The sequence below is a fragment of the Salmo salar genome, chromosome 10 (genome assembly GCF_965601325.2).
Source record: "Salmo salar chromosome 10, fSalSal1, whole genome shotgun sequence".
NCBI lineage: Eukaryota > Metazoa > Chordata > Actinopteri > Salmoniformes > Salmonidae > Salmo > Salmo salar.
The window spans coordinates 52,622,822-52,644,041 of record NC_138300.1 but is presented as its reverse complement, the minus strand read 5'-3'; the positions used below and the strand labels follow the sequence as shown (position 1 = coordinate 52,644,041).

The 21,220-nt window shown below is 41.6% G+C and overlaps 1 protein-coding gene across 3 annotated transcripts; it reads right to left on the bottom strand.

Annotated features, from left to right (window-relative positions):
- Positions 1-178: 178 nt before the first annotated feature.
- On the bottom strand, positions 179-20,140 carry pde6d (phosphodiesterase 6D, cGMP-specific, rod, delta). 3 transcript variants are annotated; one of them, XR_006756969.2, is made up of 7 exons: positions 19,750-20,080; positions 4,577-4,665; positions 2,702-2,827; positions 1,110-1,215; positions 737-797; positions 469-568; positions 179-358 (listed from the first exon to the last, which is right to left on the bottom strand). XR_006756969.2 is itself a non-coding variant. In XM_045687905.2 (6 exons), exons 2-6 carry the CDS (start codon positions 19,815-19,817, stop codon positions 716-718), a joined length of 471 nt encoding a protein of 156 aa, XP_045543861.1. In that variant the 5' UTR covers positions 19,818-19,849; positions 20,041-20,140; the 3' UTR covers positions 469-715. The 3 variants fall into 3 exon arrangements, 2 of the variants coding, with proteins under 2 accessions (XP_045543861.1, XP_082813197.1); XM_045687905.2 differs by lacking the exon at positions 179-358 and having other exon boundaries at positions 469-797; positions 19,750-19,849; positions 20,041-20,140; XM_082957071.1 differs by lacking the exon at positions 179-358 and having other exon boundaries at positions 469-797.
- Between the last annotated feature and the right edge of the window lie 1,080 nt (positions 20,141-21,220).

The window sequence follows — 21,220 nt, the reverse complement described above, 5'->3', positions numbered from 1 at the left end:
CACGGGTTTATTGAAGTGTTGAGTAGCTTAGTCAAAATATGCATGAATGTTTAGTTCTAATTTGCATATAGGTGCCCCATGCCTCATACACTAGCCAAGTTTGGGATCCTAGGAGACAAAATATCTTGCATGAACCACATATTCTGTTGCAGTTAAACTTCATCAACTACAAAAAAAATGTAGTGAACATATTTTAATCCGTAATTCGTGTAGTAATAAACACAGTCTATTTTACAAGATTAGTAACAGCTAAAAAAAATCCAAACAATGACAATATCAGCAACCACAACATCAACTGGAAGCAAACATCGAAAACACAAGGTGACAATGGAGCAGTGTACATCGCAGGGTGACATTTCTGGAATGACAAGGAAAAAAATGAATGTACAAATAAAATAATTTTTAAAATTTCTTGCCATGAGCATCATCTTTGCCCACATATATATATATATATATATATTTACATACAAAAAGTCTTGTCTGCCAAGAAGCCAGTGTGATCTTGATGACTTGGTTGGATGTTGGTTTCTTCCTGCACTGTTCCCTTTAGTGCTGCCGTCACCCGTCACTGTAAAGAGAAATGCACTCCGTCGAACTCGGCTTCCAGTGACCATTGGATAACAACAATCAGTTGTGTATGCATGGTCCTGTTTTTTTCCCCCACCCTCACTTCAAGGATTAATAGAAAATAAAAAAGTAAGTTGTTCGTTCTTCTTCAGACATAGAAAAGTCGTACTCGCGAGGTGCTGACGTGAAGATCGTCATCAAAGAACTTGGTCTCTATAACAACATTTCCACTGAAAAGGAGAAAAACATTACAATTCAGCAAACACTAATCTCTAGCTGCAAAATATGAGACAAAGCCACCCCCATAACAAGGACATTGCAGTTTACTGGAAGTTTGATGTAGATTAGATAAAGTGTGGAGGAATATTTGGCTGTAGCCTCATTACTTATTCAAGATGCAGCCTAGTGAGTGACAGTTCTATATTACCTACAAACAATTGCACAACCCACATGTAGGACAATGACCAAAAGACCCAACAACACATGCAGATAAATGCAAAAAAGGCTTAAATAGTTTATCAAAAATATATATTAACTCTTACGTTAAAACATTTGCGGGCATCATCTGCGACTCTGGAGCCGCCTCTATCAAAGACTGCCATGTGTTTGTGGAGTTGGGAATCACAAAGCCAAACTCAAAGAACCATTCTGCAGGTAGAGGAGAGAGCCATCCAAAATACATTCAATGAGTGTTTATTCACTATGCACGGATATTGTATTCTTTAGTACATACAGGCAGAAAGGAAGAGGCGAAGCGAGAGGGATAACTGAGCCCAAAATCTGTCTTCTCCAGCAGGTGGGTGGTGTTTAAAAAATGTTTTTTTTTGCTCACCAAGCAAAGAGTTTTTGATTGGAGGTCAATTAGTGTCGAATTTGGTTAACCAAAAATGTAATGGCTTATTTGCTATGCGTGGCTCATTAGACCGAATATAAGTTTCGTAATGATTAGGTTGTTACGAGTGTACTGATATAAGTAGGACACATGAAATCCCGGCAACTTGTGGTAACCGTTGTGCCTGTTGTTCACATGCGTATCTGCCCTCTCATTGGCTAGAACGGTCCAACCGGCTCTTGCCTCCTCCAGACTACCTTCCATTTTTGAAGACATTTATTTTACTTGTTAGAGCGGCCACTACAGTATCAGGTCAATAAAATGGATAATCTGTGATACAGGTAACTGCCAAAATAAAGGAAAAACTTGAGTAAATGAGGCATACAAAGTATATTGAACAAACATGTAAACGCAACATGTAAGTTGTTGTTCCCGTGTTTGCAGAGCTGAAATAAAAGATCCCAGGAATGTTCCATAAGCACAAAAAGCTTTATATCCTTGTTACTGAGCATTTCTCCTTCGTAAAGATAAGCCATGTCTCAAGTTGAGGGAGCGTGCAATTGTCATGCTGACTGCAGGAATGTCCAAAAGAGCTGTTGCCAGAGAAATTAATGTTAATTTCTCTACCATAAGCCGCCTCCAACATCATTTTAGAGAATTTGGCAGTACGTCCAACCGGTCTCAAAACAGCAGACCACGTGTAACCACGCCAGCCCAGGACCTCCACGGCTTCTTTACCTATGGGATCGTCTGAGGGTGGTGGGGATGCTGAGGATTATTTCTGTCTGTAATGGGTGTGTGTGTGTGTGTCTCTGTCACCAGATCTCAACCCAATTACATTTTACATTTTACATTTTAGTCATTTAGCAGACGCTCTTATCCAGAGCGACTTACAGTAGTGAATGCATACATTTCATACAATTTCATACATTTTTTTATTTTTCTGTGCTGGCCCCCCGTGGGAATCGAACCCACAACCCTGGTGTTGCAAACACCATGCTCTACCAACTGAGCTACAGGGAAGGCTAATTAAACACTTATGGGAGATTCTGGAGCGGCGCCTGAGACAACGTTTTCCACCACCATCAACAAAACATTTATTTATTGTGGACGAATGGTGTCGCATCCCTCCAACAGAGTTCCAGACAGTTCTAGAATCTATGCCAAGGCGCATTGAATATGTTCTGGCAGCTCGTGGTGGTCCAATACCCTATTAAGACACTATGATGGTGTTTCCTTTATTTTGGCTGTTACCTGTATATAAAAAGCATGATTATTGAAACAGATAAAAGAGACTAGTACCTTCTAAGCACTGGCCTTTGAAGAAAACCTTCTGCTCAAGGCGGAACTTTTCCAGTTTTTCTGATGAAGAGAAATTTAGCTCTCTGGACACAGCTTTGCACTTGAGAATTTTCTTGGGGACTCGAGCTGCAAGGAAATAAAAATGGACGGTCAAACTACTAATTAGGAGAGAAGAAATGTAGTCACAACACAAACAACATCCTGGGGTCTCATTTATAAACTGTGCGTATATACAAAATATACCCCAAAATGTGTGTGTGCCAGTTCACGCTAAAGTTGGCATTTAAAAAAAATGTACTTGATGTGAGAATGTGCTTACATCCCTGCCAACTTTAGATCATGCGTATGCACATCTGCTTGTGATTGAAATATTGTATTGCAAGCTGGCAAGTAAGTCATTTGTGCAAATCGCAGATTCATAAAAAACTAAAAACAGTAAAAAATAAAAGAATGCAGCCATTTACCATTACCGAGAGGATCCATTTTTCTTTTAGAATCTAAAATAATTACAAATAGGAATCTTTTTCCTATATATTTTATAACCATTGCAGAATATATTCATTACCTTTTCTGGTCTTGATTAGGTTTATATTCCTGAAGGAGCCATACAACAACTTACCATGCGCATCTCTCATTTAATTGGACCTAGTAGCCTAGTAAATAGATAGGTTATATGTATTTCAAGTTTTGCAATATCATAGGCAGCACGGTTTATAATACCGTTATGCAGTCGAATTTAGGCCATTGATCTTTTAGTGATTTAGGCCTCAGTAAGCTACTGTAAGTAAGTTACTGGAATTCCATTTTTTTTGTATCCTGCCTTAGACAATGTTTCACAATTAGCAAGGCAGTCCATATTTAGGTCGGGGGGAAAGTCAATGCAAAACATTGTTGAATTCAAATGTTCTGCAGACATGTCCACAACAATTTGGCATTTTTTTATTTTTATCTTTCAGTAACTGACAGTCCTTTTCCAGATACAGCATAAATTACTGAAAAAGATTAAAACATCCTGCCCAAACAGTAAATAGCTTTATGTAAAATATTTGACAGTTTGGGTAAACTTAGGCTACAGTATTGCTGTGTGATAGGTGGCGACGTCAATGCCAATTTAAGCTCATAGTCTATACCAAGGTAGGACATAGAAACCCAATAATATATTGATTAACTAAATATTGAACGTCTTTTGCATGCTGTGGCATAATGCCAATAGTTTAAAATTATACCTCAAATAAAAAGGGTGTTATTGTCACCACAAAAGGTGAATGGAGAGCGTTTTTCAGGTGGAGTACTTTTTTATTTATTTAACTAGGCAAGTCAGTTAAGAACACATTTTTATTTTCAATGACGGCCTAGGAACAGTGGGTTAACTGCCTTGTTCAGGGGCAGCTTGGGGGTTCGATCTTGCATCCTTTCGGTTACAAGTCCAACGCTCTAACCACTAGGCTACCTGCCGCCCCACTAATGCACGTTCACGCACACAGTTTTATGACAGGTTTGATTTATAAACGAGAAACATGCTTATGTATGGCGTGCGCCAAGTTTATAAATCTCTCTATTTTTGTACATGCGCACTTTTCAGAAATGGCGAATGAAGAAATGATAGATTTATAAATTAGGCCCCTAATGTTTACCTAGAGCTAGGCTACTTTCTCACATAAAATACATGTTCCCTTTTTCTATTGATTACAATATACACAACATTGAACATTTTGGGTATTTTGACATTGGTTCAGGGGTTCAAGCTCGTAAGGAAAAACTGACTGCTGGGATGGTTAGAACCGAGTGGTCATCTTGGTAGTGGTTGGAATATAAGGCCTAAAAATACAGGTTTACTCCAGGAGGGAAGCAAGATGACAGTAAACCTGCCAGTACCTTCATGTTCGACCCCAGGAAGAGACAGGTCCTCCGTTCCCTGCCACAGCACCTTCCCAGTCTCAGCATCACGCAGGTTCATCCAGTTTCTGGCAGAGGGAGTCGAGGAACACTACGGACACAGCCATGTACTTCCATCAGGCAACAGTAGCCTTGTCTAGGTTCTGGTTTCTGGTCTGTACTGTTTGTGTCTGCAGCTTGTGGCAAACCTTAGAATTTTCTCTCAGAGCCAGGGATCAATTAAGTAACGCCAATATTCCTCAAGGTGGCACCCAGGATAACAGGAAACCCATCAAGTTACGATAGTTTAGTGGAAGCCAACTGATAGACAATTCAAACAGTAGCCAAGCCCAATCAAAAGGAGGTAAATACAAAACGATATAGAACCTTTGATCTCTCGGAACCAACAGGTAATCCAGAAGTATGCAAAAGATGTTCAACTCAGTCTCTGAAAAAAAAGAAGCTAACCAACGGACACAGGTCTTCTTGATAATGCAACTAGTGGGCACGAGTTAAAGCCAAAAAAGAAACTGTCTAGGTCTATTTTTATACTTCCAAACCTCTTAGAGTGCTGACGTTTGTGGCTGTAGTTATGTACACCAGCTCTCACACAATGTTATTTTATTGGAGTGGCCAATAAAGCCACCCATGATTATGTAGCTGCTACTATCTAACCTCTTCTAATAGGTCAAGTGGTGCAAGCCGAGGCAAGTGTGTCACGTAAGAGTTCTCCAGCTGGTGCTAACAGAACAAAGAGTTTCTGACTCGGCTCTGGAAGCCGACCTGAAGATGTGGCTCGTGTGTCAACTAGAGGGTACTCCATGTCAGAAGCACCTGAACCCTTGTGTCAAGACCATCTGTGCTGCTGCACCCCCCCCCCAACAGGGTGTCAGCAGCAGCCTGCACAGCGCCAGCCCTCCTCAGGACACAATGCCATTCAGTTGACATCACTATTTCATGACTAAGGGCTTCAAACAGCGAAACGGAATTAAATCGGAGGAGCAAAGTGTCTGTCGAGCCATTCAGCACACGGGATCAATTCTTTCAAACTAATAATAAGAATCTAAATATAGAATGACCAAACTTCAAAAACAGCAGGTAGGAAAATAACAGTTGATGTCAAGTGAAAACAGAAACATGACGCAACCAACTCCAACGCGGAGCTTAGCTAGCTAGCTGCTGTGGAGCTAGGACTGTCTTAGCGAGATGAAACGTGTGGTGCTTTGAATCAGTTAATCCTTTCAAAGTCTGACAGACTGCAGCCCAGCAACATTGGGTAGCTCAGTCACCAACCACCCAGCAGCTTCCCACATCCTCCTAGACTGATACTCAAGTCTACAGTACGTGGCTCTGTCATCTCAATAGAAACTTCCTCAGAAAACATAGGTAATCAGTCTGGTGTACACCAGGCTACAGTTTTACCCCTTCATTCAAACTCTGTACATGACTGGGATGCTTTGTGTGAAGCGGGTTTGTTAGGTACTATTTTGGCTGTGGACTTTGTGCCGTCTGTCTCCAACATCATTTAATTGATTTGAACACAGTTGTCAGTCCTGCTGGACAATGACTGGGGGACAGAGTAACTTAGCAGCGCCTACCCATCTAACGTTTTATGAATGGATTAGAATACGATCTGTCCTGCTGCTGCTTCACTGTGAATTATATATATATATTTTAAATTAAGCTCATTAACTGGCTGCAGAGAACAATTCCGGAAAATGTTTCCAGTACATTCTAAGGTCATAGACTAGGGCCTAGACAACACAAAGTTCTTCATAATAGGCCCGGATAGAGATGTCAGCTCAACGCAGTTATATTAGGCCCAGTGGGGAAACAGGTGACAGATGTCTCCAGGATCACACCTACTGAGATCCCTGGCTCTAAGCAGAGAAGATCCTCAGGGGGGATAGACCCTTGTTCCCCAATATACTCAAACAGGCTTTTAATTAGCCCCTAGGGGCATGCTAGCCTCACTTAAGCCCCATTCATTTTTAAAGAATAGCTTTAAAAATGGTCCATGTAAACTTTTTTCCCCCTTCTTCTCAATATCAAATTTGTTCTGGATAACAATTAAGTACCTTACTGTGATTGTTTTTCAATTCAAATGGTCAAAAAGAAACAAAAGTAACGTCTTAGCAAAAAAGCAATTTCTTCATGAACAATTTTGCTAAGACTGTCCGGGGGCATAAGTGAGGGGCATAATTGGAGGAGCCTAATGTGAGGGATATATAACCTGAAAACGAGCTATTAATGGAGGGCAAACTCTCTTTGTTATGGTCTTAACCAAATGAATCCAAGGTCACACCGTCTATAATACTGTAATAAGCTCATAGTTGCTGTCAAACTCTACACAGTTGTCACTGACTAGTTGGATATTGATTTCCCACAGAGCAAACAATTTCTGTATTTACAGCATTCAGAAATGCATTTTTATCAGACATTTTAGTTGTTGTTGAGATTTGTCAATAAAACTCATGAATGCAACTGTTTATGTCAAATTGCTTCGTGTTCTACTTGGAGCCGTGGTTGTCCTGAAAAGAACATGGTAAAACACTTCATTCTGAGACTAAATATAAAGGCTGGACATGCAGATAAATGAAAAGTCAGATAAATGAAAAGCCGATTTTCGCTGGCGTCTCGGGACTGATAGGGTTAACTTGTATCACCGGGTGATGTAGCCAAGTGGTCCAAAGAACCCACCCATGCAAACAAAGCTGACATTTCAAAAACCGGTCTTTTCAAACAGATCTTAGACTATCACAGAGTATTATTCCCACCTCATAGTGGGAATCTAAAACACAGGAAAATCACATTTGACTGCACATGCAATAAACACGAGATATAAAAGTCATGACGCATGCAATATTGCATAAACTGTCAAATGAAACCATTGCAAATGAATACATCTCAAAAAACTATTTTTTAACATACATCTTCAGAAATGCAATTGAGACAGTTTTACTTTTCTGAAGTCCAACAGTTCAAATATCCTACCACTAGACCAACTCAGACTTTCACTGTGAGGTTAGCCAGTCATTGTGTTCACACAGTTCTGTGAATCAGTTTGTTACAGGGACAGATTAAAATGCAAGTCAGGTCTACTCAGGGGAAGCAGAAGCTGGCTGCAGTGCACACTGCATTCTCCTCCGAGGCCAGCCTTTGCCTTTCCTTAGGGACATAACAGAGGCGATGTTGAAGCAGTGTTCCTGTACAAGCCAGGAAGCCCAATGCAGCAGCAGCATCATCATACATAAATCAGTCATGTAGCCAGTAGATTTTTAGTCTGAGATGTACATTTGTCTAATTAACCAAACTGCAGAGAGGTTTTTCAATACAATGAACTACTGTAGGGCGGCTTACTAAAATACTGTGGTGTTCTATGGAAAGGCAGGATTCTCAGCACGACTTGGGTAATCGGCTATAGCCTAGGCATAAGGCACACAGTACTGGGTTATTCATGGATGCAAGGCAGTTCCCAGGAATCAAAGTATCAAATAATCTGATTAGGCAGCACAAGGGAATAGCACACAAATCACATTTTCATAATTTCAGGTTATACCTACATTCATTACAGAATGTGAATATTATGCTAGACGTCAAAGTCTGCAAACAAGCAAATTGGTGATGAAGCTGAGTTGTAGCACGTCTTTTGTGCCTTCTTTGAATTATCCCTGCTGTGATACAACTTCTAGTGCTTTCTATAAATATCCTCATTGCATAAGACAATGACCTACTGGCCAAAAACCTGGTCATACTGGGGAAGACTTCCTAACCTCCTTAACCCGATAGTCACCACATGGCACACAAAGCGATTCACATCAAATAAATACACCACTTCTAGATTCATTTGATGGAAAAACCTTGAGAAATCTGTGTGAATGTAGCCTGTTTCTTGATGATGTTGTAATCACGATTAATCTGATGCTCGTTACGTAAAATTTTAAAGAGGGGGGAAGGAAGGAGTTTTTGGTTTTAGTTCAAAGATGGACAATTCCTCAGAGTACAGATTGATTGCTTGGTCTCAGGAGGATCAGCTTAAACTTCAAACAACTTGACTATCCTCTGTATAATCTTTTTGAAATAAAAGTGTAACCTTTATTTAACTAGACAAGTCATTTAAGAACAAATTCTTGGGCCAATTGTGTGCCACCTTATGGCACTCCCAATCAGAGCCTGGATTCAAATCAGGGACTGTAGTGATGCCTCTTGCACTGAGATGCAGTGCCTTAGACCACTGCGCCACTCGGGATTCTCTCGCAAGCCACAACAAAACAAAAATTCAAAGGCTAACCTCTTTTGCAAAGGTCCTAAAATCAGTTACACAATAGAGCCCCATAAAACCTAGCGGTCAAACACGGAAATTGGTCCTACATTTTTAAACCACCCATTTTAGAACCCTTTCATACAAGGTCTGTGTTTCATGTAGGCTTTCCCTGGCATGACGTTTTGATAACCATGTAAATCGCTCTAGGACAAGGTTACTTTTATCAATATAGTCAGCTCCATTTACTTTCAAATGTGAAAATGCTAATTACCATCAAAGTAGACTATAAATTCCTGCAGACTATAAATTCCTGCAGGCCATCTCTAGCGAACACCTTTGCTGTCAGCTAGCTAGCTACCTTGAAACAAAACAAAATATTTTGATTTACTGATCTATATTTTATTTAAAATAATATTTGTTAGCTTATTTATGCATTTGGTCTTGTACACAATACTATCAGTCAGATATTTACATTATGCCATGAATACTAAGCTACATATATTTTTTGCAAAGACGCTAGCTAGCTAGCTAACCTACCTAGATGATATTAGCAATTTAGCCTTATTTGACCAGATCCTCTTCTCCTTCAGCTGGTGGTCTACATTTAATCCCTTATTTCTGCCAACTATATGAACGAGGTGATATCTATTTCAATTAAATGGTGTCAGAATGCACTGCTGTATTAAAGCGATTCAGAACTAACTTGTTGACACGTTCTGTTGTAGATTCAAAGCCAGACTAATTCATAGTAGAATTTAACAGGTCATGAATGAATAGGCATATTTATTTGACAAGAATGCACCTAGTCACCGATCAATCACCTTAACTCCAATAATTACATAGTTTTAAAGAAATCTAAATAGTAAACAATGCATACATAAAATAAACATCTGACTTGAAGTAAAGCTTAAATTACTTATTCATCTGAGAGCGCACAGATTCTTCTGCTTTTCCATGATAGGAATTAGACCAGCACAAATAAAGCAAAATGTAAAACTGCATATTGTGATTTTTGGTGGGTGAGTTACAAATAGAGAAATAACTGGGATGTTGAAGGTAGGCTTAATACACGCTGAACAAAAATATAAACAAATATTTAGCCATTTTAGCAGATACTGTAAATTGCTCTGGATAAGAGTATGAGTGTATACATTTCCATACTTTTGTCACAGGTCCCCAGCGGGAATAGAACCCACAACCTTGGCGTTGCAAGCACCATGCTCTACCAACTGTGCCAAACAGGACTGTCGATCCCATGTTTTATGAGCTGAAATAAAAAAATCCCCAAAATGTTCCATATGCACAAAAAGCTTATTTCTCTCAAATTATGTGCACAAATTTGTTTACATCCCTATTAGTGAGTGTTTCTCCTTTGCCAATATCATCCATCCACCTGACAGGTGTGGCATATCAAAAAGCTGATTAAACAGCATGATCATTACACAGGTGTACCTTGTGCTGGGGACAATAACACAATGGCACAGATGTCTCAAGTTGAGGGAGCATGCAAGTGGCATGTTGACTTCAGGAATGCCCACCAGAGCCGCCTCCAACGTATGGCGCTGTGTGGGCGAGCGGTTTGCTGATGTCAACGTTGTGAACAGAGTGCCCCATGATGGCGGTGGGGTTATGGTATGGGCAGGCATAAGATACGGACAACGAACACAATTGCATTTCATCGATGGCAATTTGAATGCACAGAAATACCGTGATGAGATCCTGAGGCCCATTTCCTTTAAGGTATCTGTGAACAACAGTTGCATATCTGTATTTAAAATCATGTAAAATCCATAGAGTAGGGCCTAGTGAATTTATTTCAATTGACTGATTTCCTCAAATTTTATTTAACTAGGCAAGTCAGTTAAGAACAAATTCTTATTTACAATGACGGCCTACCAAAATGCCTCCTGCGGGGACGAGGGCTGGGATTTTTTTTTTAAACACACACAACGACAAGAGAGACACCACATAAAGATACCTAAGACAACATAGCATGGCAGCAACACATCATATGAACTGTAACTCAGTAAAATACTTGAAATGATTGCATGTTGTGTACATATTTTTGTTCAGTATAAAATACTAGGTAAACTCCAGTAGAATGAGAAATACTTCAGACAAAAAAAATAAGGAAGCCATGCCTAAATGCAGCTACAAAGCCTTCAGGAAGTATTCACACCCTTTGACTTCTTCCACATTTTGTTGTGTTACAAAGTGGGATTAAAATGGATGTCATTTTTTTGTAAAAAATTTAATTAAATAAAAATCTTCAAAGTGGAAGAATAATTAAATGGAAAATAACACATTTTTGATTAGAGAAGTGTTCAACCCCCCGCAAAGTTGACACAAATGATAAACTAAGCAATGTGAGAAACTACTACACATACAGTACATTCAGAAAGTATTCAGACCCCTTACATTGTTACGTTACAGGCTAATTCTAAAATTGAGCAAATATTTCAATCTACAAATAATATCCCATAATGGACAAAAAAATATATATATATAACAAATGGTTTTTAGGAATGTTTGGAAACATTTTTTTTAGAAGAGAAATACCTTATTTACATGAGTATTCAGACTACTTTGCTATGAGATCCGAAATTGAGCTCAGGTGCATCCTGTTTCCATTGATCATCATTGAGATGTTTCTACAACTTGATAGAGTCCACCTGTGGTAAATTAAATGGACATGATTTGGAAAGACACACACCTGTCTATATAAAAGGTCCCACAGTTGACAGTGCATGTCAGAGCAAAAACCAAGCCATTGGGTAGAAGGAATTGTCCGTAGAGCTCAGAGACAGGATTGTGTCAGGGCACAGATATTGGGAAGGGTACCAAAACATTTCTGCAGCATTGAATGTCCCCAAGAACACAGTGGCCTCAATCATTCTTAAATGGAAGACATTTGGAACTAACAAGACTCATAGAGCAATCGGGGGAGCATGGCCTTGCTCTGGGAGGTGACCAAGAACCCGATGGTCACTCTGACAGAGCTCCAAAAGGTTCTGTGGAGATGGGAGAATCTTCCAGAAGGACAACCATTTCTGCAGCACTCCACCAAATCAGGCCTTTATGGTAGAGTGGCCAGACGGAAGCCACTAAAAGGAACATGACAGTCCGCATGGAGTTTGCCAAAAGGCACCTAAAGGACTCTCAGAACATGAGAAATACAATTCTCTGGTCTGTTGAAACCAAGATTGAACTATTTGGCCTGAATGCAAAGTGTGACATCTGGAGGAAACCTGGCATCATCCCTACGGTGAAGCATGCTGGTGGCAACTTCATTCTGTGTTGATGTTTTTCAGCAGCAGGGAGACTAGTCAGGATCAAGGGAAAGATTAACGGAGCAAAGTACAGAGATCCTTGATTAAAAACCTGCTCCAGAGCGCTCAGGACCTCAGACTGGGGTGAAGGTTCACCTTCCAACAGCACAACAACCCTAAGCACACAGCCAAGACAATGCAGGAGTGGCATTGGGCCATGTCTCTGAACGTCCTTGAGTGGCCCAGCCAGAGCCCGGGCTTGAACCCGATCGAACCTCTCGAGAGACCTGAAAATAGCTGTGCAGCGACACTCCCATCCAACCTGACAGAGCTTAAGAGGATCTGCAGAGAATGGGAGAAACTACCCAAATACAGGTGTGCAAAGCTTGTAGCATCATACCCAAGGCTGTAATCACTGCCAAAGTTGCTTCAACATAGTACTGAGTAAAGGGTCTGAATACTTATGTAAATGTGATATCAGTTTATTTTTAATGAATTTGCACAAATTTCTAAACCTGTTTGTTTGTCATTATGGAGTATTGTGTTGATGGGGGTGGGGGGGGGGGGGAAATCAATTTTAGAATAAGGCTGTAACTTAAAAAGTTTCAGAATGCACTGTATGAAAGACTGTACAATAGCCTACACATGGAGAGGAACCTAAAGGCACATGCAGTACAAACCAATACTACTCATCCGACAGACAGGGCAGGTGTGGACCAGTGATGCCTTCTAGTTGCAACTGCTCCCTTAGCAGCTGCCAGCTTAGCAGCAGTCAACAAGTTCAACTTGAGTGTGACATGCATTATATATAGTAATACCATCTAAATTAATTCCCCTCCCCATGAAAAATGTGTACACATAGTATAGAATAATTACAGATCTGAATGGCAGGAGTATGTATAAGCTTTTGTTCCTGCCCAGCTCATATTGGAATACAAATCTTAGCTTACAACCGTGATTCATTATGTTGATTATTTAAGCCAGGTGTTAGAGCTGGGCTGGGACAAAACCCTTCATACACTCCAGCTCTTCAGGACTTCCTGCAACGACAAACAGACCAAAGCAGGAGAAAAGTGTTCCAGGTTGAAACAGCTTGCCTAGTTGAGAGGTGATGAGACTCCATCACACTCATTGGTTCTGGAATAGAGAAAGTGCAAATAAGGTATGCAATTAGGCATCAATAACATGACAGTAATTCTACCTAAAAAAGAAACATGTGAATACCAATTACTTTACAACCCACCATAGTAGGTCTGACTAAATAAGGTTACATAACTTTGCCTACTAGTGTAAATACAGGCAAATATATTGATAAAAGTCACCTTGTCCGGGGCCTCCTAAGTGGCACAGCGGTCTAAGGCACTGCATCACAGTGCTAAGGGTGTCACAGAGTCGGGTTCGATCCTGGAATGTATCACAACCAGCCACGATCGGGAGTCCTATAGGGTGGCGCACAATAGGCCGAGTGTAGTCTGCATTAGGCCAGGGGGGCTTTACTTGGCTTATCACGCTCTAGCAACTCCTTGTGGCGGGCTAGGTGCCTGCCGGCTGACCTCGGTTGTCAGGTAAACTGTGCTTCGTCCAACACATTAGTGCTGCAGGCTTCCGGGTTAAGTAGGCGTGTGTTAAGAAGCGCGGTTTGGCGGGTCATGTTTCAGAGGATGCATGACTCAACCTTCGCCTCTTCCGATGAGACAAGATCGAAATTGGGGAGAAAAAAGGGGGCAAACAAAATAAATAAAAAGTGGGACCTTGTCCGAGAGAGATTTGCACGGTTATCAAAACGTCACACCAGGTAAGCCTACACGAAACAGAGCTTCATTCAAGTGTTCCTATAATCACAAACAGGAAAAATGAACAGTGGAAAAAAACGATTGGAACCATTTCAGTGTTTCACTGCTAGGTTTTATGGGTATTATGACCTCGACTGTGGTACTCTAGGAGTATGCGGCCGGCTGTGGCTCCATGCAGTGCCTGGTAGCACGTTAAAAACTCAGTCACCAGGCCTGTTAGGAGGACCATAAGGCAGTAAATCCTTGTCCTTGCAAATCAAGGATTTAAGAATGAGAAGCCTAGAAAATGAAGCCTGCCTTGAATGTCATGAATACACAGCCTGCTACTTGAGCCACGATCCCTTACCTATTCAACACTGAATAGGCCTACCCTCAGTGCTACCAAGTCATGTTTAATGTACAGGGTGTAATTAAAGAACGATGGATCTTCAGTCTTGAAGCCGGTGGTAGTAGCGTAGGTGTGATTATTCTCGTCCGCATTACCGAGCCTATTTTGGGACCGTTGGCTTGTACTAGCCTATGTAAACCAGAATAAGGGCTTGTATCTGAGCTACAGTAGGAGAGATGCACAAAACATTACCCATTGAAGGGACATGGAAAGCTCCTCAAATGACCTCCTCCACTATGGTAGGATTAAACATGTTAGACATAGGGCAGGCTGTTGTAACTCATATCTACCACTGCCCTCCCTCTCTCCCAGACACTATTTGGATCGCACTGACTACCTGCAAAGACTCTATACCCATCCTCAGGTTTCTACCACACACACACACACACACACACACACACACACACACACTAACACATATGGAATCATGAAGTAACCAAAAAATAAAGTGTTAAAAAAACAATATACACTGCTCAAAAAAATAAAGGGAACACTTAAACAACACAATTTAACTCCAAGTCAATCACACTTCTGTGAAATTAAACTGTCCACTTAGGAAGCAACACTGACAATAAATTTCACATGCTGTTGTGCAAATGGAATAGACAACAGGTGGAAATTATAGGCAATTAGCAAGACACCCCCAATAAAGGAGTGGTTCTGCAGGTGGGGACCACAGACCACTTCTCAATTCCTATGCTTCCTGACTGATGTTTTGGTCACTTTTGAATGCTGGTGGTGCTTTCACTTTAGTGGTAGCATGAGACGGAGTCTACAACCCACACAAGTGGCTCAGGTAGTGCAGCTCATCCAGGATGGCACATCAATGCGAGCTGTGGCAAGAAGGTTTGCTGTGTCTGTTAGCGTAGTGTCCAGAGCATGGAGGCACTACCAGGAGACAGGCCACTACATCAGGAGACGTGGAGGAGGCCGTAGGAGGGCAACAACCCAGCAGCAGGACCGCTACCTCCGCCTTTGTGCAAGGAGGAGCAGGAGAAGCACTGCCAGAGCCCTGCAAAATGACCTCCAGCAGGCCACAAATGTGCATGTGTCTGCTCAAACGGTCAGAAACAGACTCCATGAGGGTGGTATGAGGGCCCGACGTCCACAGGTGGGGGTTGTGCTTACAGCCCAACACCGTGCAGGACGTTTGGCATTTGCCAGAGAACACCAAGATTGGAAAATTGGCGCCCTGTGCTCTTCACAGATGAAAGCAGGTTCACACTGAGCACGTGACAGAGTCTGGAGACGCCGTGGAGAACGTTCTGCTGCCTGCAACATCCTCCAGCATGACCGGTTTGGTGGTGGGTCAGTCATGGTGTGGGGTGGCATTTCTTTGGGGGGGCCGCACAGCCCTCCATGTGCTCGCCAGAGGTAGCCTGACTGCCATTAGGTACCGAGATGAGATCCTCAGACCCCTTGTGAGACCATATGCTGGTGCGGTTGGCCCTGGGTTCCTCCTAATGCAAGACAATGCTAGACCTCATGTGGCTGGAGTGTGTCAGCAGTTCCTGCAAGAGGAAGGCATTGATGCTATGGACTGGCCCGCTCGTTCCCCAGACCTGAATCCAATTGAGCACATCTGGAACATCATGTCTCGCTCCATCCACCAACGCCACGTTGCACCACAGACTGTCCAGGAGTTGGCGGATGCTTTAGTCCACGTCTGGGAGGAGATCCCTCAGGAGACCATCCGCCACCTCATCAGGAGCATGCCCAGGCGTTGTAGGGAGGTCATACAGGCACGTGGAGGCCACACACACACACACACTACTGAGCCTCATTTTGACTTGTTTTAAGGACATTACATCAAAATTGGATCAGCCTGTAGTGGTTTTCCACTTTAATTTTGAGTGTGACTCCAAATCCAGACCTCCATGGGTTGATAAATTGGATTTCCATTGATTATTTGTGTGATTTTGTTGTCAGCACATTCAACTATGTAAAGAAAAAAGTATTTAATAAGATTATTTCTTTCATTCAGATCTAGGATGTGTTGTTTAAGTGTTCCCTTTATTTTTTTGAGCAGTATATTTTGTGGTTTAGATTTTTCAAAGTTGCCACCCTTTGCCTTGATGACAGCTTTGCACACTCTTGGCATTCTCTCAACCAGCTTCACCTGGAATGCTTTTCCAACAGTGTTGAAGGAGTTCCCACATATGCTGAGCACTTGTTGGCTGCTTTTCCTTCACTCTGCGGTCAACTCATCCCAAACCATCTCAATTGGGTTGAGGTTGGGTGACTATGGAGGCCAGGACATCTGATGCAGCACTCCATCACTCTCCTTCTTGGTCAAATAGCCCTTACACAGCCTGGAGGTATGTTTTGGGTCATTGTCCTGTTGAAAAACAAAGGATAGTCCCACTAAGCCCAAACCAGATCGGATGACGTATCACTGCAGAATGCTGTGGTAGCCATGCTGGTTAAATGTGTCTTGCATTCTAAATAAATCACTGACAGTGTCAACAGCAAAGCACCCCTACACCTCCTCCATGCTTCACGGTGGGAACCACACATGTGGAGGTTATCTGTTCACCTACTCTGCGTCTCACAAAGACACAGCGGTTGGAACCAAAAATCTCAAATTTGGACTCAGACCAAAACGACAGATTTCCACCAGTCTAATGTCCATTGCTCGTGTTTCTTGGCCCAAGCAAGTCTCTTCTTATTGGTGTCCTTTAGTAGTGGTTTCTTTGCAGCAATTCGACCACGAAGGCCTGATTCACGCAGTCTCCTCTGAACAGTTGATGTTAAGATGTCTGTTACTTGAACTCCGTGAAGCAATTATTTGGACTGCAATTTCTGAGGCTGGTAACTCTAATCAACTTATCCTCTGCAACAGAGGTCCGCTCTGGGGAAATTTCAAGAACTCTGAACGTTTCTTCATGACAAAAAACATCCAGCGCTATGATGAATCTGGCTCTCATGAGGACCGCCACAGGAAAGGAAGACCGAGTTACCTCTACAGCAGAGGATAAGTTCATTAGAGTTACCAGCCTTAAAAATTGCAGCCCAACTAAATGCTTCACAGAGTTCAAGTAACAGATATCAACTGTTCAGAGGTGACTACGTGAATCAGGCTTCATGGTCAAATTGCTGCAAAGAAACCCCTACTAAAGGCTCCAGGCTGTGTAAGGGCTATTTGACTAAGATGGAGAGTGATGGAGTGCCAATGAGTGTGCAAAGCTGTCATCAAGACAAAGGGTGGTTACTTTGAAGAATCTCAAATATATTTTGATTTGTTTAACAGTTATTTTGTTACATGATTCCATATATGTGTTATTTCATAGTTGATGTCTTCACTATTATTCTACAATGTAGAAAATAAAGGAAAACCTTTGAATGAGTTGGCATGTCCAAACTTTTGACTGGTACTGTATATATGAAAGGACAATGCCATCGATCACGTGACACCATTCACTCCCATGTGAAGACTCAATAGCGCATTGTCTCATGGAGACATAACATGCACACAGCTACTCCAGGAAGAGACATTGCAGGCTCAGTGCTGCCCCCTCATTGAGTAACTCAAGTTGAAGGCTGACCAGGTTACTGCAAGCTGCCATTAGCAACTATATTATCCTTATAACTTTTTCTGTGTGCGATTTAAAAGTAAATTAGTTCAAGGACATACATCTAGTGTATTAGAAAGCAATTATGATTGTCTTCTAAACTTTATTACATGAACACCGATTTTTTTTCTTTCTTCCTTTCAGTATAATGGGGGGATCCTGCTTTCTGCTAATACACAATATTGCTGGAAGACCAAAGCTATCATAAAGTGACACTTTATGATAAGTCATAGTCGAACTCCGATTCGAACTATAGCTGAAATCTTTGTGAAAACTCCTGTCACAAGCACAGTATTCAGCAGGAGCAGGCTGTTGTGGAGTGGGTTGAGAACTTCAAGTTCCTTGTTGTCCACATCACTAAAGACTTAACGGGGTCCATACCCACGACGAGGGTACGGCTGCACCTCTTCTCCCTCAGGAGGCTGATAAGATTTGGCATGGGCCCTCGGATCCTCGAAAGTTCTACAGCTGCACCACCGGGAGCATCTTGAATGGCTGGTACGGAAAATGCACCACCCTTGACCGCAAAGCGCTACAGAGGGTTGTGCAGACAGCCCAGCACATCACTGGAGCAGAGTTCCCTGCCATCCAGTACCTCTATATTATGCCATGTCAGAGGAAGGCCTAAAAAAATTGGCAAAGACTCCAGCCACCCAAGCCATAGACTGTTCACTCTGCTACCGCCCGGCAAACAGTACCGGAACATTGGCTCTTGGACCAAAAGGCTCCGAGACAGCCACAAGACTGCTAAATAGTGAATTAATGATACACAAACTATATGCACCAAAATCTATCTTGCACTGAGGCACACTCACTAAATTATACACTGAGTGTACAAAACATTAGGAACACCTTTGGCCTTTAGAATAGCATCAATTCATCGGGGCAGGGACTCTACAAGGTGTCGAAAGCATTCCACAGGGATGCTGGACCACGTTGACTCCAATGCTTCCCCCAGTTGTGTCAAGTTGGCTGGCGGACCATTATTGATACACTCGGGAAACAGCGGAGAACTTAAATAATACAATAAATAATGCCATTTAGAAGACGCTTTTATGAAGAAAAAAACCCAACAGTGTTTCAGTTCTTGACACAAACCCGTGCACCTGGTACCTACTACCGTACCATGCCATATTCAAAGACACGTAAATATTTTGGTCTTGCTCATTCACCCTCTGAATGGCACATATACACAACTCCTGTCTGAAAATCTTTCCTCCCCTTCATCTACCATCATCCGAAAACTTGAAACTGATGCTGTAGGAAACGATGCTCTTGCACAAGTAATAGGCAATGCATGACAATTGGCCAATACTGTTCTGTATGTTCGAACAGCTAGCGCTACAGAGACTGAGCGGGAGCATCAGCAAACGACTACCCAAGTTTAGTGCTAGTCAGCTAACTAGCGACGGCAACAATTCAGCTAACCTATGTTTACATGTTCAATTAAATGCATATCTAAATAGCTTATCATTGTCCAATGTAACTTCTCCTCATCAACTTATCCGAAGTAATTGGCTAAAGTTAACCACCACATCTATGAGTTGAGTATATAACTAGATAAGATAGCGAGGCCTATTACTGTTAGCTAACGTTAAGCTAACTTGACAGCAAACTAACGTTAGATTCAGACCATGGCCAAGAAAGACACTAGCAGCACTAACGTTACCAGCTAGTTAGTTAATAAACCATCAACAGACTGAAAATATTATCTAACTTCGCTAACGTTACCTAGACTAGCCATCCACGAACTAGCTAACGACGTAACGGTAGCCAACGTGGTACAGCAAGGACAGGTAGCTAGCTAAGCCAGTTACGTTAACTGAAGACTGTAGCCAAATAGCTAGCTAAACAACCAAGCAAACCTCACTTAATTGAAAAGGATACAGCTTAAACCCCTTCAGAATCTCCTTGGCTCTGTCTTCGGTTGAAGACATTATGTCGGAGTCGGACATCTTCAATTTCGTGAGCGTAGAAAAAAAAACAGCTAAAAAAAACAAGAGGTTGCTTGTGATGTTACTGTACAGTAGCTAGCTAGTTAGCTTTACCAAGCTAATGTAAATGCACCTGAAAATGGCATAAAGTCCAAGGACTCTTGCAATATCACATTAACCTCTAGCAGACCCAGAATTAATCTCACTGGGAACTGCTACAGTACTGATCCCTTAATCAACCTACCCTAAATATATTTTGGTCGGAGATTGACAGCTAATTCGTCCGAACACCTTGCGCCGTAGCAAAGCAACACACAAAACAACAAATGAAACCGGGCGTCTAGGGAGGGATTTGGCTGGGGGAGACGCGTCACCAGTGGCAACGCCAAAAACGGAGTCAACGCCCCCTTTTCTTGCATGAGTGAATCTATACAAGATTAATCATACAGAGATATTAGAGGAGCACCGCTCAATTTGCAGACACAAAAGCTATGCATCTAGTGTAGGGGCTGTTGCACCTGTGCTTTAAATCAAATTGTCTAGATAGAACCATGAACAAATAGTATGATTACACAATCCTGAGTTTCCTTTTTTATCTGATAATTGTATTCTTAATATAAACCAATCAGGTTTTAGGCCTGGGCATAGTACTACCACAGCAACCACGCTAGTTGTTAATGATCTTGTCAATGTCTTGGATGCTAAAAAGAGCTGTGCTGCCTTGTTCATTGACCTGTCAAAGGCATTCGACACTGTTGATCATTCTGTTTTGCTGAAGAAATTATCAAGAGTAGGCCTGGGATATACAGCCTGTTTATTGTTTCAGAATTATCTTAGCGACAACTCAGGCCATCTGGATAGATGGGTTTAAATCTGAATTTCTTGATATTCCAAAAGGTGTTCCTCAGGGTTCGATTTTGGGTCCATGATTGTTCACTTTGTATATTACTGTCATAGGAAACACTGTTAATACTTGTACCATTCATCTCTATGCAGATGACACAGTTTTGTATTCCTGTGCCACCTCAGTGCAGCAGGCCATTCGTGATGACTTTGATTCAATAAATAAAACAGAATGCAGCTTTCTTCTTACAGACGGAGGTCCATCCCACATTTTTGTACAGACTACAATGATGAGTCCTAAAATTGTCCCCTGTGATAAAATGTATTGCTGAATGGTAGACTGCATCCAAGATTATATTTTTTATATATCAAAATGAATCATGCCTTAATATTAAAAATAAGAGAAAGATTGTTCAAACAACGCTTCTCCCTGTATTTGATTTTGGTGATATTGTTAACATGCATGCGGCAACCTCTGTTTTAAAACCCTTGGACACAGTCTACCATTCAGCAATAGGTTTTATCACAGGGGACAATTTTAGGACTCATCATTGTAGTCTGTATAAAATGTGTGATGGACC